Genomic DNA, 18,228 nt, shown 5'->3' on the forward strand with positions numbered 1-18,228 from the left:
AATGAAAAGTGAAAAATAAAGTGACTCGATATCAAATTTTTCAGGACATGTTTATAATTGATATGCGTTTCCATTACTACTTACGGACCTGGCTGAATTGTACACTGGATGTTATTGGAACAGTTTTGGTCATTGTGGGAGCTTTACCACTCTTCATTCTGGGGATTATTCCTTTGGTTTTCCTCTATTTCACTATACAAGTAAGTACACGGATTTTTATGTGTATTAATAACTTATAAGTTCACAGTCAAATATAGTTTCAGACCCACTTAGACTGCCTGTTAGTTAAGGTTCTCTAAGGAGCAGACATCAAGAAAGGATTAGATGTACTAGAGAATTGCTGGGGGAAATGCCTGTAAAAGATAAAGGAGAGGGAGCAAGAGAAGGCTGGGTGAGCCCTTCGACAGTGAGGCAGGTCTGCTCCCTTCGAGGGAGAAGGAAGAGGATTGGGTAGGAAGAGTCTTGGACTGCAGGACGGTTCCATAAGAGGTTTGGTTGAATGAATGGGAAGCCCACAACCAACACTGCCCAGTGGATGCTCCCATGTGACCCCTGAATGGGCTTGTTTTAGCACCCCTGCCATGCTCAGTCTTTGCCTGGGAGTCATCTGTGGGAAAAATGGCCTTCATTCTACTATAGTAGTGGATTTGGAGGGGCAGCGGCTGGGCTGTCAGTCAGCTATGGGCCCTGCAACAGGAGAACTGAGTTGTGCATTTTCATGGCCACCATAAAACCTAGGTGTTGTTTACATTTTAGCAGAAAGTTAATTTGCCTGAAGATCCAAGAGAGAAGCACATATTGCCTTTTGCCCTGTTATCCCTGCTATCAACAAACTATTGCTGGAAGAACTACAACAGATCTCTCATGATATGTATATATCCTTATATTCCAATTAAAATGTGGTCAACCGGGGGCTTCCCTGGTGGTGCAGTGGTTGAGAGTCGGCCTGCCGATGCAGGGGACACGGGTTCGTGCCCCGGTCAGGGAGGATCCCACATGCCGCGGAGCGGCTGGGCCCGTGAGCCATGGCCGCTGAGCCTGCGCGTCCGGAGCCTGTGCTCCGCAACGGGAGAGGCCACAACAGTGAGAGGCCCGCGTACCATAAAAAAAAAAATTTAAAAAATGTGGTCAACCAGTTTGAATTCCAAAATTATGTCACTGTGAGGCTGTAGTGTAAAAACAAAATTTCTTAATCCATATTTAAATTAAATATAAAAGTTTTTTGAGGCTCTTTATAGAAAAGGATGCAGTTCTTGTAGTTTAATGTTTTCTCAACCTAAGTTTTCAAATTCATATTGGAGTTTAATTTGTCCAACCAGGATGTTAATCATTTGCTCATTTCTGCACCTGTACTATCATTATTCCTCCTACTTCCTGTGTTGTCCCTCTTCTCTCTGCCTATCTGGATCTTACTTACCCTTCATGCCTAGGTTATATTCTACTTTCTGTGAGAAGCATTCTCTACCAAAGTAGAGAGATATGACTCATGTAGGTATTGTGGATTTATTATGCTGCTAGTATTATAGGCTGTTTTTTTGTTTTGTTCTTGTTGTCGTTTTATTTATTTATTTATTCATTTATTTATTTACTAGACCAAAAATTGTCTCCTCAATGTGATTGTAAGTCCTCTGGGGCAGACACTATGTCTTATAGTTAGAGAAAAAAAAAAGTCAAGAAATTGAGGAATGGTGTTGAGGATCAATTGTGTCTGCTTAAAAAAACAAAAACAACAAAACATATCACAAGTGATAGTCTTGTGGTTGGTGCACTATAACAGGGTGTCTGGGAGTGGAAAAGAGTCTAGAAACCATGTCTTGTTAGGCGGAACTTTATAGGGTGAGCCTTGAATGAAGATTCAGGAACCTCAGATTACTTTCCTGACTCCTGTGTTTGGTATATCACTTTCTTTTCCAGGCTTCATTTCTTTTCCCTATAAAATAAGAGGTTTGCTTTAGGTCAGTACTACTCAAAGTGTGGTCCCTGGACCCATGGGCCTATAGAATCAGAATCTCTTTTTTAAAAAATCACATTTTACAACCAAAATATACACAATTTTTATTTACTAATCATACCCTAATAGATCAGAGGGAAATAAAGAAGTTCTCACAGAAGTCTGTGTTTTTAAAATCCTTCTGGTAATTTTTACTAAAGTATGAGAAGCACTGATCTAAATCAAATGTTCTTAAGCTCAGTGCTCTGGTCAGTTTTATGGAAGGACCCCAGGGCTTCTATAATTCATTGAACTTTTATGAAACTACCTTTGAGACAATCTCTTAAATCCTCTTGCAGGCTCAGAATGCCGTAATCATTTGTATTCTCTAGAGCACTTAGCATAGAGCAGAGCTTGTAAACTGTAAGCTGACAGCCCACATGTAGCGTCAGGTATGTTTTAGCGTAGCTTGCTTAATGTTTTTACCAAAATGAAGACACTTTTAAAATTAGGAATTTTACGTAAAATTCCAGATCTGAAGATTTTCATGAAAAAAAATTGCAAGATGTAGCAAACTCTTTATTTTCATTTCCAGTTTGTAGCAATTACGTGGGGCTGATGAAGGATCCACCCATCCCAGCTGTCCTCAGTCCAAGTCAGAGGGGAAGTAGTCAATTATAATTGTGGCCACGTTGGTTTTATTGGCAGAAAAAAATAAAGAAAATTTTTTCCATAACTGTATTTAGGTACAAAAATATTATTGTTTGTACATTTGGTTGGCTTCCTTCACTTAATGGGTTAACCACCTGGCCACACTTCCAACATGTAACATAGAGCTTTTTCCACAGTAGGTACTCAATAATGGGTGTTTGAGAGCATTATCAAAGTGAAATTTTGCCCAATTATGTTCTAGTTGTGCTATCCAGAATTTGGGCTTTTTACTGTTACAAAGGTGCATTCGTTTCCTGGGGCTCCTGTAACAAACTTCGTGGCTTAAAACAACAGAAATTTTATTCTCTCACAGTTCTGGAGGCCAAAAGTCCAAAATCCAGGAGTAGGCAGGGTTGGCTTCTTCTGGAGGCTCTGAGGGAGCTTCTGTTGCATGCTTCTCTCCTAGCTTCTGGCGGCTATCAGAGACCCCTGGCATTTTCCTTGACTCCTAGGTCCATCACTCCAGTCTCGTCTTCACATGGCTTTCTCCCTGTGTCTGTGTCTTCTCCTTTTCTACTTTTTATAATGACACTCAGATTGTATTTAGGGCCCACCCGAAATCCAGGATGATCTCATCTCAAGAACCTTAATGACATCTGCAAAGATCCTATTTCCAAATAAGGTCACATTCACAGGTACTGGAGGTTAGAACTTGAACTTAACTTTTGGGGGCTGCTCTTTAGTTACACAAGTACCCACTACACAAGTATCTTGCCATTTTCAAACTATTGAAGCAATTTTGCCTACATCTTCCCAACCGCCTCTTTCTGTTTTCCTGTTAGAGATACTACGTGGCAAGCTCTCGGCAGATTCGGCGGCTGGCAGGAGCATCTCGCTCTCCTGTCCTTTCCCACTTTAGCGAGACTCTCCTTGGGGTGTCCACTATCAGGGCATTTGGACATGAACAGAGGTTCATCCAGCAAAACAAAGACGTGGTGAATGAGAATTTGGTCTGTTTCTACAACAATGTGATTTCGAACAGGTAAGTCATATTCACATACCCAGTTCAGGACTAGTCTCTTCTTGGATATTTGTTCACTAACTTCTAAACAAAAAGTGTTTTTTGTTTTTTGTGGGTTTTTTGCGGTACGCGGGCCTCTCACTGTTGTGGCCTCTCCCGTTGCGGAGCACAGGCTCCGGACGCGCAGGCTCAGCGGCCATGGCTCACGGGCCCAGCTGCTCCGCGGCATGTGGGATCTTCTCGGACCGGGGCACAAACCCGTGTCCCCTGCATCGGCAGGCAGACTCTCAACCACTGCGCCACCGGGGAAGCCCTAGAAAGTGTTTTTAATGATATTTCATCAAAAATATTAAAGCCTTAAATATTTCTAGTATTTAATATACACTTAAGTTAAAGTGTGTCTATTTATGTCCGTCTGAATAGTACATGATACTTTACGTGAAAATAAGGTCCCACGTTTTTTGAAGGTTATACAGGATGCTATTAGAATTAGTAAAGATGTGACTCTTTGTTGTATTTTATATTTGTAGAATGGATTTTCTTTGCAAACAATAATCTATAATATTTTGAATTTGAAGCTATACATTTCACATAGAGAAGAAAAAAAACATTAAATAGTTGGGCACATGTTAACTTTTAGTGACTAATTTTATCATATAAAAAACGTGTATGTAATCAGAAAGGTAAGTGATTTTCCAATGGGATTTTAAGATAAATGCATCATTTTAGCTGATGTTCTTTTGTTTTGATTTTTAATTCTGATTAAGTTTTAAAGCAAAGTTCTGCAAAAGTAAAGTGTATTTTTATGCAGAGAAATCCTTTACTCTATCATCACTGCAAAAATCCTGTTTGATTGAGTTCTAAGTAAGTGTGAAAAAAGAGAATGCAGCTATTGATGTTTACTTCTTCAGGTTTCAGAGGAGAGTTCATACTAAGTGCACCAAAACTTTTGCATCTCAGTTCAGGAATATTTTCCATTATTACAGGTGGCTGTCTGTTAGACTTGAATTTCTTGGCAATTTAATGGTGTTCTTCGCTTCACTGCTTGCTCTGCAGGCTGGCAATTCTATGGATTCAGCAGTAGTTGGTTTGTCCATATCCTATGCCTTAAATGTAAGTAATAGTGATTTTGTGGTATATGATATGTTTATAATCCAATTAATTAAGCTCTCTTCTCCTTTTCCTGTCTGAATTATAGACTCTATTAACTAAGTAATGAGAGACAAATCTGGATTACCCTGGAGGCTCATTTCTTTCTTTTGCTACTAGCAAAAGAGCTAGCTCAGTATTTCTAAGTTAGCTCACAGAGAAAACAGGCTGATACCCAAGGCTCTGTGCTAGAGGATCCAGGAAACTCCTGCTGTTGCATCATTACCCAGAAGTTTCCTGTTCTCCTATCCTTATAGAGTTATAAAGTATAACAGGGATAGGACCCCTCTCTACCGTGGCCTGTCCATCTGGTTTGCCCAAACTAAGCAGAGAGATAATGCAAGGTCTGGGGAGAATATATGCTCTGCTTGTAATTTTTTTTCCTAATAAGCCCTATTTTATATGATACTGCAAAGTGCTAGTGGTATGACTGTGTGCAAGTCCCCTTAGTAAAATAGAAAATGTATCAAACTGCTTAATATAATTCCATATTATTTAAAAGATGGGTCTACATGATTTGGGTACATGCCCTTAGTCCCTTATCTAAAAGCCTCAAGTCAGTTGCATTTCAGAATTCAGAACTTAGGCTTCTAGAAAGGAATTATAGTACATTTAACATATATATATATATATATACACACACACACACACACACACACACACACACGCACACACACACAAATAAATATATCCATATGTATGTATGTATGTATGTATATATGCAGGGCCTGGGGCAGAACTCTATAATCAAACTCTTTGTTCTGCAGTGAAATATGTGAATGTACATCCTAAGTGGGTTAAATCAACACTTTAAGGAAACCCACATCAGTTCAATCAGGTTGGCCAGCAAATGGTTTAGCACCAAACTCAAGAAAAATCTGAATTGTGAGAGTTTTGTGACTTTCAGAACTAGATTTGAAGTTACAACCTTGGGGAACTTATATTTAGGGGTAAGTTGCGTGAGAAGAAAGTAGAGTTTGGGGAAAAAAAGGAGACAGGAGTAGTCAGAAAATTCCTTCAAATGGAAGCTGGTAAAGAATGCCAAAGGTAACATTGTGTACAAATTTTTTCCTCACTTAGGATGTACATTTCTTAAGGCATATCCCATCAATCTTGGTATTCATCATTTCTTACACCAAGTATGGTCTCCTTTAATATATGTTGAACTATATTCATTCCTTCTTCTGACAAATAACCATTGTTTATGATATTCATGAATTTAACAAACTTAAGCACATGTGTGTCTAAGAATAAATATGCTTACTTCTAAAGTTGTTAAATAATTCTAAGAAATAAAATATATGAAAATTCTGAAAAATGAAGCTTTATAAAGTATTATTAATAGTATATAAAAGACTGATACTCATTCATTAAGCTCTTGGTTTTTCACCTCCAGATTACTCAATCTCTCAATTTTTGGGTAAGGAAAGCATGTGAAATTGAAACCAATGCAGTTTCCATTGAAAGAGTTTGTGAATATGAAAATATGGATAAAGAGGTGAGCACTCCTAAATAACTAATAAATGGATGCAGAATTAAGATATTGTAATACACCTTGAACTGACATCTTAAAAATCAATTTTGAACAAAACCTGCATTTCCAAATTTATGCTGTAATATTTTGCATTTCGACGAAATTAAAATTCAATCTATTGTAAAATACACCATTATTTTATATAATCACTAAAGTAGACAAAAAGCACTGCTAATTAAATTAGGACTGTTCTTAAATTATAAGATATCCCATTTCAGTATTGTTATAAAAATGAAATATGAGCACCTGTTTTTAAGGGGCACAGTGATCTGTCCCCTACCAATGTAAAGCCAAATATGCAACCTATGATTATAACTTTGTAAAGATTTTACATTGAGAAAAGTGTCTTAATGCAGTCACCTCACAATTATTTACAGTCTGATTGTCCAATTTCAAAATTAACTATGCCTTTACTGCTTATACCTTCTGTCCCATTTACTCACCATTAGCATCTCTGTGGACGGGAAGGAGAAGGAGAAAAAATCAGTCTGCTTTGTTCCCTTTAATTAACTATAATTTGGGAGAGAGAAGAATTAGACTATAGACAGAGTATAATGTTAGCATTATCTTCATATTTTACTAATCTAGGGTACTTCTGTCTCCCAGTTCCATGAATTAACAGGGCAGATGATAAAGGGTATATGTTGAATTTCTGCATCTTCTTCAATCCATTTATAAAGGTATCTAAATCTTCGTGAAACTTTCCTCTTTTGCTCACTCATAACTCTGAGGAAGAAGTGTTCCTCCTCCAAATAAAAACCTACAAATTTCCAGTTGTATTTTGGAAACATCTCTTCATATCTTTTCTCAGACCTTATTCCATTAACCACCTTCTCTAATTCCTAATTTCAGCCCCCCAACCCCTTTAACTCCTTTCAGCCTATAAATATACTAAAATATTTTCTGCATACTCCAACTCCTACCTGAACTTTGAATCTTCCTCTAGATTCTTCCCTGGGTCTTACCTTCCTTTTTCATACACATTTCATGAAAGATTAGTCTACCTTCACGATCACAATCACAGTTACCAATATCTAGTTTGTTCAGCTTATTGCCATGTAATGACCAATATAAAAATTGTATCATTTTCTATATTTTCTAAATCTCTTGCTATTAATATGTTTTCTTTTCATTTTGAAAAAAGTTCAGTAAAATGTGTGTGTGCACACACAAGCACACACACATTTAAAAAAAATCATCTTTATGTAATTTGATGCAAGTTGTAACAGACACCATTGCAAAAACCCTTGATGTGGAAAGAAGTAAATGTGTCCAAATGACCCCTATTTACTCCTCTATAGCCCCGTTTCTCTGCTCCTCTTTACAGCAGAATTCTTGGGAATAGTTCCTGTACTTGCTCTCTCTAATTCCTCTTTTCTCATTCTTTTCTGGACCCTCTTTCACACAGGCTTTAAATCCTACCACTTCACTGAGCCTGCCCTAGTCAAGATCACCAATGGTAGCCTTTCAGTCTTCACTTTACCTGGCCTATCATTTGACACTTGTGATCGCTCCCTCTCATGAAAACACTTCACCTCCCTGGCAGGGCACCACAGTCTTCTGCGTGTTCTTCTACCTCCTGCTTTTCCTCCAGTGTTCCAGAGCCAGGCCTCAGTCTCAGGTCCTCAGCATATGTAGTTAGTCTCCTTTACCTGGAAAGGGTTTCCTCTGATATCCACATGATTTGTTTCCTGACCATGTCCAGTTAAGCCTTTTCTAACCTCCCTGTTTAAAATTACACCAACCCTGCCTATTTCCTGATTTCCAAAGTTTTATCATCAACTAACATTCTGCATAGGCTATATGGTGCTTTTTGTCTTTCCTCACCAGCATGCATGCTCCGTAAGGGCAAGAATTATTTGTTTTTCTCACTGCTAAATCACCAACAACCAAAGCACTAACTGGCATAGTAAACACTCAGTATTTGGGAAATGAATAAATGACAAACTGTCCTCCTCTCAGCTAAAAATTTCAGGTTACCTTCAGCTCCTTTATAAGGTTTTAGATTTTTCTTAATAACTTAATAGAAGATGGGAAGCCTCTTTATGTGTAAAAATTTATTTCTAAGATTTTGGTATTTTTTAAAAGTGTTTTCAGAAAACTCATAATGTTTACAAACGTCATTCATCATTTTTGTTTTATCACTTTTGTTTATATGCATGAGAATTATTTTTATTGGGGGGAGATATTTTTATTGTAATTATAGTTTAAAAAATATTTCTTTGTTTTAAGGCACCCTGGATAATGTCTAAAAGGCCTCCGTCACAATGGCCCAATAAAGGGATAGTGGAATTTGTTAATTATCAGGCTCGATACCGAGATGATCTTGGTTTAGCATTACAAGATATCACTTTCCAGACTCATGGGGAAGAGAAGGTACCATATATATTTCATAAGTCTCACTTTACCTTTCATCTGAATATATTTATTGTTAAGGCCAAAGTATACTGTGATATTGAATATAAGATGGTCATTTGTTCAAATTTCATATAAAAGTAATAAAGACGTGGTTGGTTTGTACAAAATAAGCTTTTCCTCTATCAACAAAAATATATATTTTAAGCTGTTCATAATCTATTGTGAAACATGACTTTACTATTTTTTAGCTTTATTGAGGTAAAATTAACAAATAAAAATTGTATTTTTTAGGGTGTACAGTGTGATAGTTTGATATACATATATTGTGAAATGATTATCATAACCTTAAGAACACTTAAGATCTACTCTCTTAGCAAATTTCAGTATTATTAATTATAGTCACCATGCTGTGCCTTAGATACCTAGAATTTATTTGCCTTATAACTGAAAGTTTGTACCCTTTGACCAACATCTTCCCATTTTCCCCACCCTTCAATCCCTGGTAACCTTTTGTTTGACGTTTTGATGTTTTTAGATTCCACATTTAAGTGAGATCATACAATATTTTTCTCTGTCTGGCTTCTTTTACTCAGCATAATGTCCTCGAGGTTCACCATGTTACCACAAATCACAGGATTTTCTTCATTTTTATGCAGGATTATATATATGTTTATATACATATTTTTTTTCTTTATCCATTCATGCATGGCATACACTCTTCAACACACATATTAGCCCAAGCCTTTCCAGTGAGTAAGGAGTGTCTGGATAAAGACTCATCCTTGCATGTCACGTTAAGTCTTCCATGACAGTCAATGTTGTTCTGGTTGGCAAAATTAGATTCTACTGACCTGACACGTAATGTATTTGTTGTCAGTACCAAGGTCCCCTTACCTTACAAAAAGTACAATGTAAACTGTTTATGATGATTTCATTATAGATTGGAATTGTGGGACGAACTGGAGCAGGCAAATCAACACTATCAAATTGCCTATTTAGAATTGTAGAAGGATCAGGAGGCAAAATTATTATTGATGGAATTGACATATCTACAATTGGGCTTCATGACCTTCGTGGCAAACTTAATATTATTCCACAGGTAAAGACTGTTTTGTCCTTAGTCTTTCTTAACTCCCTCTAGGGAAACTTCATCTTTTGTTCTATTTTATTTTGTTTTTGTTTTAATTTTTTTTAACTATATTCCTTTCAAGCATACACATTCATTTTGGGGAGCCAAATTATTTTAAATGTATTATGAAAAATAACTATGTAATTAAATCCTATTAAACTCTCTAAATCTGAAGTGTTCTCCCTACGTGCATTTGTCTATTTGAAAAACTATGTTGCTTTGCAAGTTTCCTTCATAATAGTAAATACAAATAAAATTCAAATGTAGAGATCAGGCTGAAACACATTGGTAGCTTTTGGAAGAAAAAAACAATTACTGAGGCTTTTGCTTAGTTGGTAATTTGAATGTAGGATTTTGATTCTTTTGACTTGAGGTTTAGAAATATTGAAAAAATGAAAAGAACAATAATGCAGTTAGATCTTTTTTCAAGTCCTTTGATTTTTCCATCTGTGGCATCAGGGGAACTTGATCATTAACAAATATGCAAATTGGCTCAATAATATGCCTCTGCAGTCCAAGATGACTTTATTCAGTTGTGTTTGAGAGATTTAAGCTGAGCATTTATGAAATATCTTTATATTATTCTTTAAAAGTATCTTAAAATACTATCATCTCTTTGTCATACTGTTTAAACACATACTTACATTCATGAATTTACTTCAAAACAAATTTGAGTAAAATCTGAAATTCTGACAGGGATAAAATTGACTGGAGAAAAGAAACAGTCATTCCTCTCTTATAAATCAAAACAGGCGTAGTAAAATACAGTTTCACTAGACATGTCAGTGTATTGGAAAGAGCGTGGGCTTGTCGTCTTTGAATTCTACCTGAGCACTTACCTTCTGTGTGTCCTTGGATGAGAGCTTTTTAAAACCTCCAGTTCACTGTCTGTCAAATGAGGATATTTACTTCTATCTTTCTGGATTGGTGGACTGATAGATAATATTATATACATAGTATAGATTACATTTATTCAGTTCTTTTCTGTATTATATTATATCCCTGACTAAAGGGCAGCTACCATCATTATTATCGTGGTTGTGATCGAGACATTATTAATAAGAGGACGAGAAAGAATCAGGAAGCTTATAATGATTTAATCTAACTTGCAACTTATTCTGATTTTCTTCTGCTTTGGGGTTCAATATAAAATGAATTTGATAACTATTTAGTTTTGATCATTTTGTTTTTTCCTTATTTAATGTATGCATGCCTCATGTGACAGTAAGATTACTGGTGACTATTTTATTCTCTAGGACCCTGTTTTATTTTCTGGAACCCTTCAAATGAACCTGGACCCCCTAGACAAGTATTCTGATGGTGAGCTATGGGAGGTGCTGGAACTATGTCACTTAAAAGAGTTTGTGCTGTCCCTTCCCAAGAAGCTGCTGCATGAAATTTCAGAGGGTGGTGAAAACCTCAGGTAAGCTGCTAAGAACAGAGCTTGGCCAGGTTATTCATTCAGGGCTTTTTAGAAATGAGTTGGCCTCAAAAGGAAGTCACTCCTGAGCTACCACGGATTTTGTCTGGCCTGTTCAAAGCACACCATTGCTGATTTCTCCTAGGGAAGACAGACAAGGAATAAACAAAATGATAGCCACTGGCTGGGAAACTGCTGGTGAAGGGAAACAAAGGGGAAAAAGAGGAACAATGCAGTATGAAAAGTCACTATTTAATTGAATCTTCTTCTGCAAAGACTCCTACTCTAATAGCTTTCTTCCTAAAAAAAATTGTTGTGAGGGCTACTTTGATGTTTGATGTCTTAGGATGGTCCCTTTATGTGATCAGAGACCTAAGGGAAATCAGTTAGACCCTCTCTGCACTGGAGAGACACAGCTTGTATGACTCAGCCTCTTCTTTGTTTACTCTCTCCTCCCTCTCTCTGTTTCTGCCATCTTGGCCTCCTTGGTTCCTTGCTGTTTCGTGAAGATGCCAGGCCGGTTCCTGCCTGCCTCAGGAATTTTACATCTGCCAATCACTTTGCCAGGAACAGGTTCCCATTGGAAATCTTCAGGACTCACTTTCCACTTCCTTCAGGCCTTGAATTTAAAGGCATCTTCTCAGAGAGGATTATTTTGGCATGCCCATCTAAAATGCCCACCCCGTACCCACATTTTACACCCTTCCTTTCTGTACGTTCGAATTCTTCTCATTACTATGCATTTTGCTCATTTATTTTTTGTCTCCCCATGTAAACACACAGACAGAGCCTTTTGTCTGTTTAATTCATTGTTCTATTTGCAGAACTTGGACCAGAGTCTGGCATATAGTAATCACTCGGTGAATATTTCTTAAAGAAAAGAATGAATGAATGTGTGGGTTAGGAAGAGAATAACAGTATAATTAGAATTTTAGAACAGGAAGTGTGTGACCATAAAATCCATTGTGGAAATCATTTTACTATTTTTTATAACAGTGTTGGACAGAGACAGCTTGTCTGTCTTGCTCGTGCTTTGCTGAGAAAAACAAAAATTCTCATCTTGGATGAGGCAACAGCTTCCATCGATTTTGAGACTGATAACTTGGTGCAGACCACAGTCAGGAAGGAGTTTTCTGATTGTACCATCCTGATGATTGCTCACAGACTGCATTCTATCATTGATTCAGACAGGTATGCTTTATTTGTTTTCAGAAATAAACCAGTTTCTACAGAGATACCTACTGAACATATGAAACACATTAATTACTTGCCACTAATAAAGGATTTTATCTGTGCTGAGAGATACAAAATGTCCCCTAATAGTATGGAAGATATTTTCCAAAATAATTAGAGGAATTTGTTAATGCTCAAAGAATATTAGAAAACTTGATATATTTCCTGAGTTACATAGTACCTTTATTTTGTACTGACATAACTCATACAGTAATTTAAACTTTATGGTAGCAAGAACAAGAAGGGTGAACTGAAACACTGATTATAGGTTACCTGACTGGATTCTTTTCACATTGCAGGGTGCTTGTTCTAGACTCTGGAAGGATTACACAATTTGAAACACCACAGAATTTGATACACCAGAAAGGACTTTTCTTTGACATGCTAACAGAAGCAGGAATAACACAAGACTCAGGGACAAAAAGTAAATACTTTTAGTTGTATATTGATTATACCAAATAAAAAAAAAATAGTATTTGAAAAAATAAAGACAGGGGAGAAATGCAAAACAGCGGGCCCCTAGCTACATGTTAACACAAACAAGAGATAAGCACCATAGCTCTAACCATAACGGGCTGTACCCAACCTTCTTTCTTCCATTCATTCCCTCCAGAATATCTGCCTTTTCCTCATTGCCCAAAGTGCTAAATGCCATTTATCCCTTAAGTCTCTGACTTTGTTCAGGAGTCATCTTCTGCACAAAGCATCTCTTGATTTTTCCCTTTGCTCCCCTGTCTGATCTACATGCCCTTTTTCTGTCCTCTGAGTAGCCCTACGTGCATACCTTTATCACGGCAGGGACCATACTCTATTTAAATCCTTTTAGTCTGCCTCTCCTTAAAGCTACTTGAAGGCAAGTGCCCAGTTTATTGTTTTTGTGTGTTAGTTTCCTAACATAGTACCTTTCAGATTGTTGATACTCCACAAACATTTGTAGAATGAATGATTAGGCATTTTAGAGTAATATTATACAGGCACCTATAATAACTTTTGAGATTTTACAGTATATAAAATTATGGAGGGGCTTCCCTGGTGGCGCAGTGGTTGAGAGTCTGCCTGCCGATGCGGGGGACACGGGTTCATGCCCCGGTCTGGGAGGATCCCACATGCCGCGGAGCCCCTGGGCCCGTGAGCCATGGCCACTGGGCCTGCGCGTCCGGAGCCTGTGTTCCGCAATGGGAGAGGCCGCGGCGGTGAGAGGCCCGCGTACCGCAAAAAAAAAAAAATTATGGAGGAATCACAGAAAAACATATTGAGTTATTCAGCTGCTTTTTGGAAAGAGTAATTATATGTTAACTGAATTTTATAAAATAAAATTTTGCTTTATTTAAAAATAATATTTTATAATATTTTTACTATTTACTTTGAGTAAAAAACATATTTTCTATGGAACGTCATTTTCTGGCTTGATTAACCTCAGTGAGTTATATATCAGATGGTATACATTCACAAGTAATTGTTGATTTGTAGTACTAATTATATTTTGAAGGGCTTTTTCATTTGGTAGTTTTATGTAATAGAAGCCACATTATTTCTCTGAATTGCCATTCAAATTTGAAGTTTTCAAACTTCAATGGTATTTTCCTTTCAAGATGATTTTAATAAAATATTTTAACATGTTAAGACTCAGCAGCCATTTCTTTTATCCTCTTTTTCTCCTTCCTCTGCAACAACTTTGTACAACCTTGCTTCATCCCCTAAGTGTATTTATGAAAAGTTACTGTAAATTATAAAACCCTATATTATCTAAAGCTTCATTCCTTAAAATGTAAGCTACTGAAAGTGTTGTCCTGTCTTTACAATTCCTGTAGTACCTACCACTATGTTTTGTACTCAGTAGGCATTGAATAAATATCTATTGAAATCCATTAAGAAAGGGAACTGGATATTTCATTAATATCAGTTAAAATTTATGTTTTGGCCTCTTTACACATGTAGTAAAATCAATAAGAGACACTGCATAATTTAGAAATCTAATGGGAAATCAACAGTCACCTGGATAAATTGTGGTATCTTCATACAGTGGAATTCTATACAGCTATGAGAATGAATGAACAAATGCTACAGGCAACACCACCAATGAATCTCACAAACATAATGTGGAGTGAAAGAAAACACAGGGGACTTCCCTGGTGGCACAGTGGATAAGACTCCATGCTCCCAATGCCAGAGGCCCGGGTTTGGTTCCTGGTCAGGGAACTGGATCCCACATGCATGCCGCAACTAAGAGTTCATGTGCAACAACTAAGGAGCTGTGTGCTGCAACTAAGGAGACCACGAGCTACAACAAAGAGGCTGCCTGACACAACTAAGACCCCATGCAACCAAATAAATAAAATTTTAAAAAAAACTATAAAAAAGAGAAGTCAACCACAAAAGCATATTCTTATATGATTCCATGATTCTATTGATACAAAAGGTTTTTTTTTTTAAAAAAAAATAAAGAAGAGAAACTATACTCCTAGAAGTCGGGATATTGGCTACTCTTGGTGGTGATGGGTAATGATTGAAAGGGTGAACAAGGTGGGCTTCTGGGAAATGATTATGTTCTGTTTCTTGATCTGGGTCTGAGTATTGGTTCAATTTGTAAAAATCATCAATCTGTATACTTAGGATTTGTGAAAATATAGATAGATAGTTATAGCTATATATATACATGATATCTCATGTATAATATAGTTAAATAAAGAGGAAAAAGAAAAAGTAAAATAAATTAGTCATTTAAAATGACTAAGCCAAAATTACTCAATATAATATTATTGTGTTTTAAAAAATCAATATTTCATTCTCATTTTTATTATGTACATCAAGTTTGTTCAATCACTGAAGTACTCTTTGAAACAAAGTGCAGGATACTTAAAATGACTGGATTATAGAGAAGTAGTAAATTTGAATTAAAAAAACCTTTTAATTCAATGATTTATTTCAAAATTTTAACTTCAAAATATATTAAGAAAATAATTATTATCATTTGGATATGCAGAAATATTTACCTTAGCTGATAGAATGAAAATCCTAAGAAGCATTAGGTTGAATTATTTTAGGATGAGAATATTTATTACTGAAAGCCCACTATATGCCAGTAATGTGCAAGGCACTGGAATAATTTATTACTTTCAATTCTCAATAAAGAATATAAGAAAGTTATTACCGCTCATCCTATTTTACCAAATATGATAAGATACCAAGAGGATCTTGGCCAATAAAATGTAGAATCCACGCCCAGATGACTACAAAACTGATGATGATGTTTTCAGTTCTCTAATAAGATGTCTCATTCCTAGAAGAGCCACTTAAAGAGTCCATAGTTCAAGAATGGGGCGGAGAAGAATTTAAACCAATAGCTGTGTAGACAAATGGAATTAAACCTTGGGGGTAGGGTGCTTCTTCAAATATAGTATTAGTTTGAGCCATATGAAATAGTCATTTTTGTAGGTAAAAAAATAGTTGAATAAGGGCAATTTCATATACTTTTAAATATAGCTTTGATATCAAAGTTAGTGTTAAGAAGATGTAATGCAGTATTTTAATACACGTGAAAATAATAAATAGTTCTAACTGGTCTAGAGGGCTTTTATTCTAGGAAAAAAATCAAGAAAATTAAAATAAAATATTATAGTAGTTAAAAGAGTTCAGGATCTAGTGACAAAGTGCTTATGCTAAATCTCACCTCCACCACTTTCTAATTGTGTAAACTTGGGCAAGTTAACTTATTTCTCTGGACTTATTTGGGTGTAAGAATTTTATCTACCTCCTAAGGGTTTTGATTTTTTTTTTAAATTAAATGAGATAACACAACATTTAGGACAGATAAAACTCTTTCTGGAATATAGAAAACATTCAGTAACATGTTAGCAATCACTTCAGTACCAACAGTCCTATCTCCTCTCCTTATAGTTGCAGTTTTGTGTTTACAAACAAAATCACATCATAGGACATAGTATTAAGTAAACAAAAAGGGCAAAACGAGCCAATGTTTATGAAAGGCTATTCTATACACAGCAAAAACTTGGGGATAATTGGAGATTAAAATAAGACACGGTCCTCAGTGGTGTGCAGTGTGATTGATCTCAGTGAGATTAAGCAAAGCTGAGAAGGCAGAAACAGGGCAGATCTCTTTCTAGTTCCTTCCAGTTCTCCTAGTTCCCACTTTTCTAGCTGTCATTTTCCAAGCAAGTAGACCATCTGTGGAATACAGAAATCAGGACTTCTGGCTACATTATGAGCCACATTTCTCTAATTTTTTTTATGAAAATTAATACTATTTTGGTAGTTTGTATGGTGGCTGCTATTGGGTTAATGGGGCCAAGGTAACTGGTGTGAACCCAGTAAAGGCTGACTGGCTTCTCTTGATGACCGCTGACTAGGTAACCAGGTTATTTACAGATCAACCAGATTTTGCACATGCTCAAGTTATCATAGTTGATCAAAGATAGCAACATTTTCTCTCTTGAGGGCAGCACAAAGAGAAAAATAAAACTGAATAGGGGGCTTCCCTGGTGGCGCAGTGGTTGAGAGTCCGCCTGCCGATGCAGAGGACACGGATTCGTGCCACGGTCCGGGAAGATCCCACATGCCGCGGAGCGGCTGGGCCCGTGAGCCATGGCCGCTGAGCCTGCGCGTCCGGAGCCTGTGCTCCGCAACGGGAGAGGCCACAACAGTGAGAGGCCCGCGTACCTTATAAAAAAAAAAAATGAATAGGCATATGAGTAAAGTGTTAAAATATATCATAAACTGAAAAATGTTTGTGATAGTTGTGAAAAATATTTGTGAAAAATTTGAAAAATATTTTTCCAAAACACTTACAAGGAAAATGATACATGTGCATTTTTGTGTGTTAAGGGAAGAGATACAAGATTGATTTTTGAGTTCATGTTTATAAGACTCAGCTTATCATTAATACACTTGCGAATGATTATTGGTTTACTGCTATTTTTCAACTCTTGGTAGAAAATGTAATGTGGTTATCAGAGAATAAGACTAAATGAATGATTTAGAATACATGACAGTGGAGTACCACAGGAGCTAGGCATAAATGTTAACCCAGCTTTAGTCAACACTAACTCTGTCTGAACATCTGCTTCTGGCTTTCTGTTCTGAGCATTTGTGCAACAATTTCCAGGTATTACAGAACAGCCTCTGCTTTCCCTGTATTGCTATAGCTATGACTTTACAGAGGTAATAGACAAGAATTAATGTTGGCCATGATGCGTAAGGTCTTGAAAACAGTTGTTTCATGTATTTTCTTCCACTTTTTAGTTGAATCAGTTCCTTTTTATTCCGTCTTGGCCAGAAGCAGAAGTCCAACAAATGGCAATTTGACCAAATGTTTAACCACAAAGTAAGGGTCAAAAGTTTAAAAACACAAGGAAGGAAAGAAGGAAAACAAAGAAAGAAGTGTAAACAACTAAGGGGCTTGTTTTTCTTAGGTAGAAAGAAGTCCCAAGGTAGAAAGGACAAAGCTGGCCAGAGCAGTTCCATAACACCACTGGCCACTTCTACCTTTAGCTCAACCATCTATTACATGTCCATTGATTGGTAGTTGCAAACCCATTGCTTTATCTCCAGCATCATGTCTGCATTTCAAGAAGGTAGAGCAGAATTATGTCACATACCCATCCCTAGCTGCAAAATAATTTTTAAAGTAGGGGATGTCGCCACTCCAAAAAAACTGGGTTCTGAAAGTAAGAATGAATAGAAAAGATAATTGCAGTAGCATTTAGCAAGGTCTGCCACCACTACTTTTTGTCACAAAGTATTTTTCGACTATGACAAAATATTCTTAATTTAGTTACTTGGGAGA

The 18,228-nt window shown here is 36.6% G+C and overlaps 1 protein-coding gene across 1 annotated transcript in view; it reads left to right on the forward strand.

The window, feature by feature from the left end:
• The window catches only part of LOC132520668 (multidrug resistance-associated protein 1-like), a 77,301-nt gene extending 63,477 nt beyond the window's left edge, over window positions 1-13,824 (forward strand). Inside the window, exons 20-28 of the mRNA XM_060149402.1 lie at window positions 45-200; window positions 3,424-3,623; window positions 4,589-4,715; window positions 6,148-6,249; window positions 8,518-8,661; window positions 9,584-9,742; window positions 11,029-11,195; window positions 12,189-12,383; window positions 12,725-13,824. Coding sequence (XP_060005385.1) covers window positions 45-200; window positions 3,424-3,623; window positions 4,589-4,715; window positions 6,148-6,249; window positions 8,518-8,661; window positions 9,584-9,742; window positions 11,029-11,195; window positions 12,189-12,383; window positions 12,725-12,863 — 1,389 coding nt within the window. The 3' untranslated portion in view covers window positions 12,864-13,824. The remainder of the gene's footprint in view (window positions 1-44; window positions 201-3,423; window positions 3,624-4,588; window positions 4,716-6,147; window positions 6,250-8,517; window positions 8,662-9,583; window positions 9,743-11,028; window positions 11,196-12,188; window positions 12,384-12,724) is intronic.
• Window positions 13,825-18,228: the final 4,404 nt, after the last annotated feature.

Source organism: Lagenorhynchus albirostris, chromosome 5 (assembly GCF_949774975.1).
Source record: "Lagenorhynchus albirostris chromosome 5, mLagAlb1.1, whole genome shotgun sequence".
NCBI classification, from domain to species: domain Eukaryota; kingdom Metazoa; phylum Chordata; class Mammalia; order Artiodactyla; family Delphinidae; genus Lagenorhynchus; species Lagenorhynchus albirostris.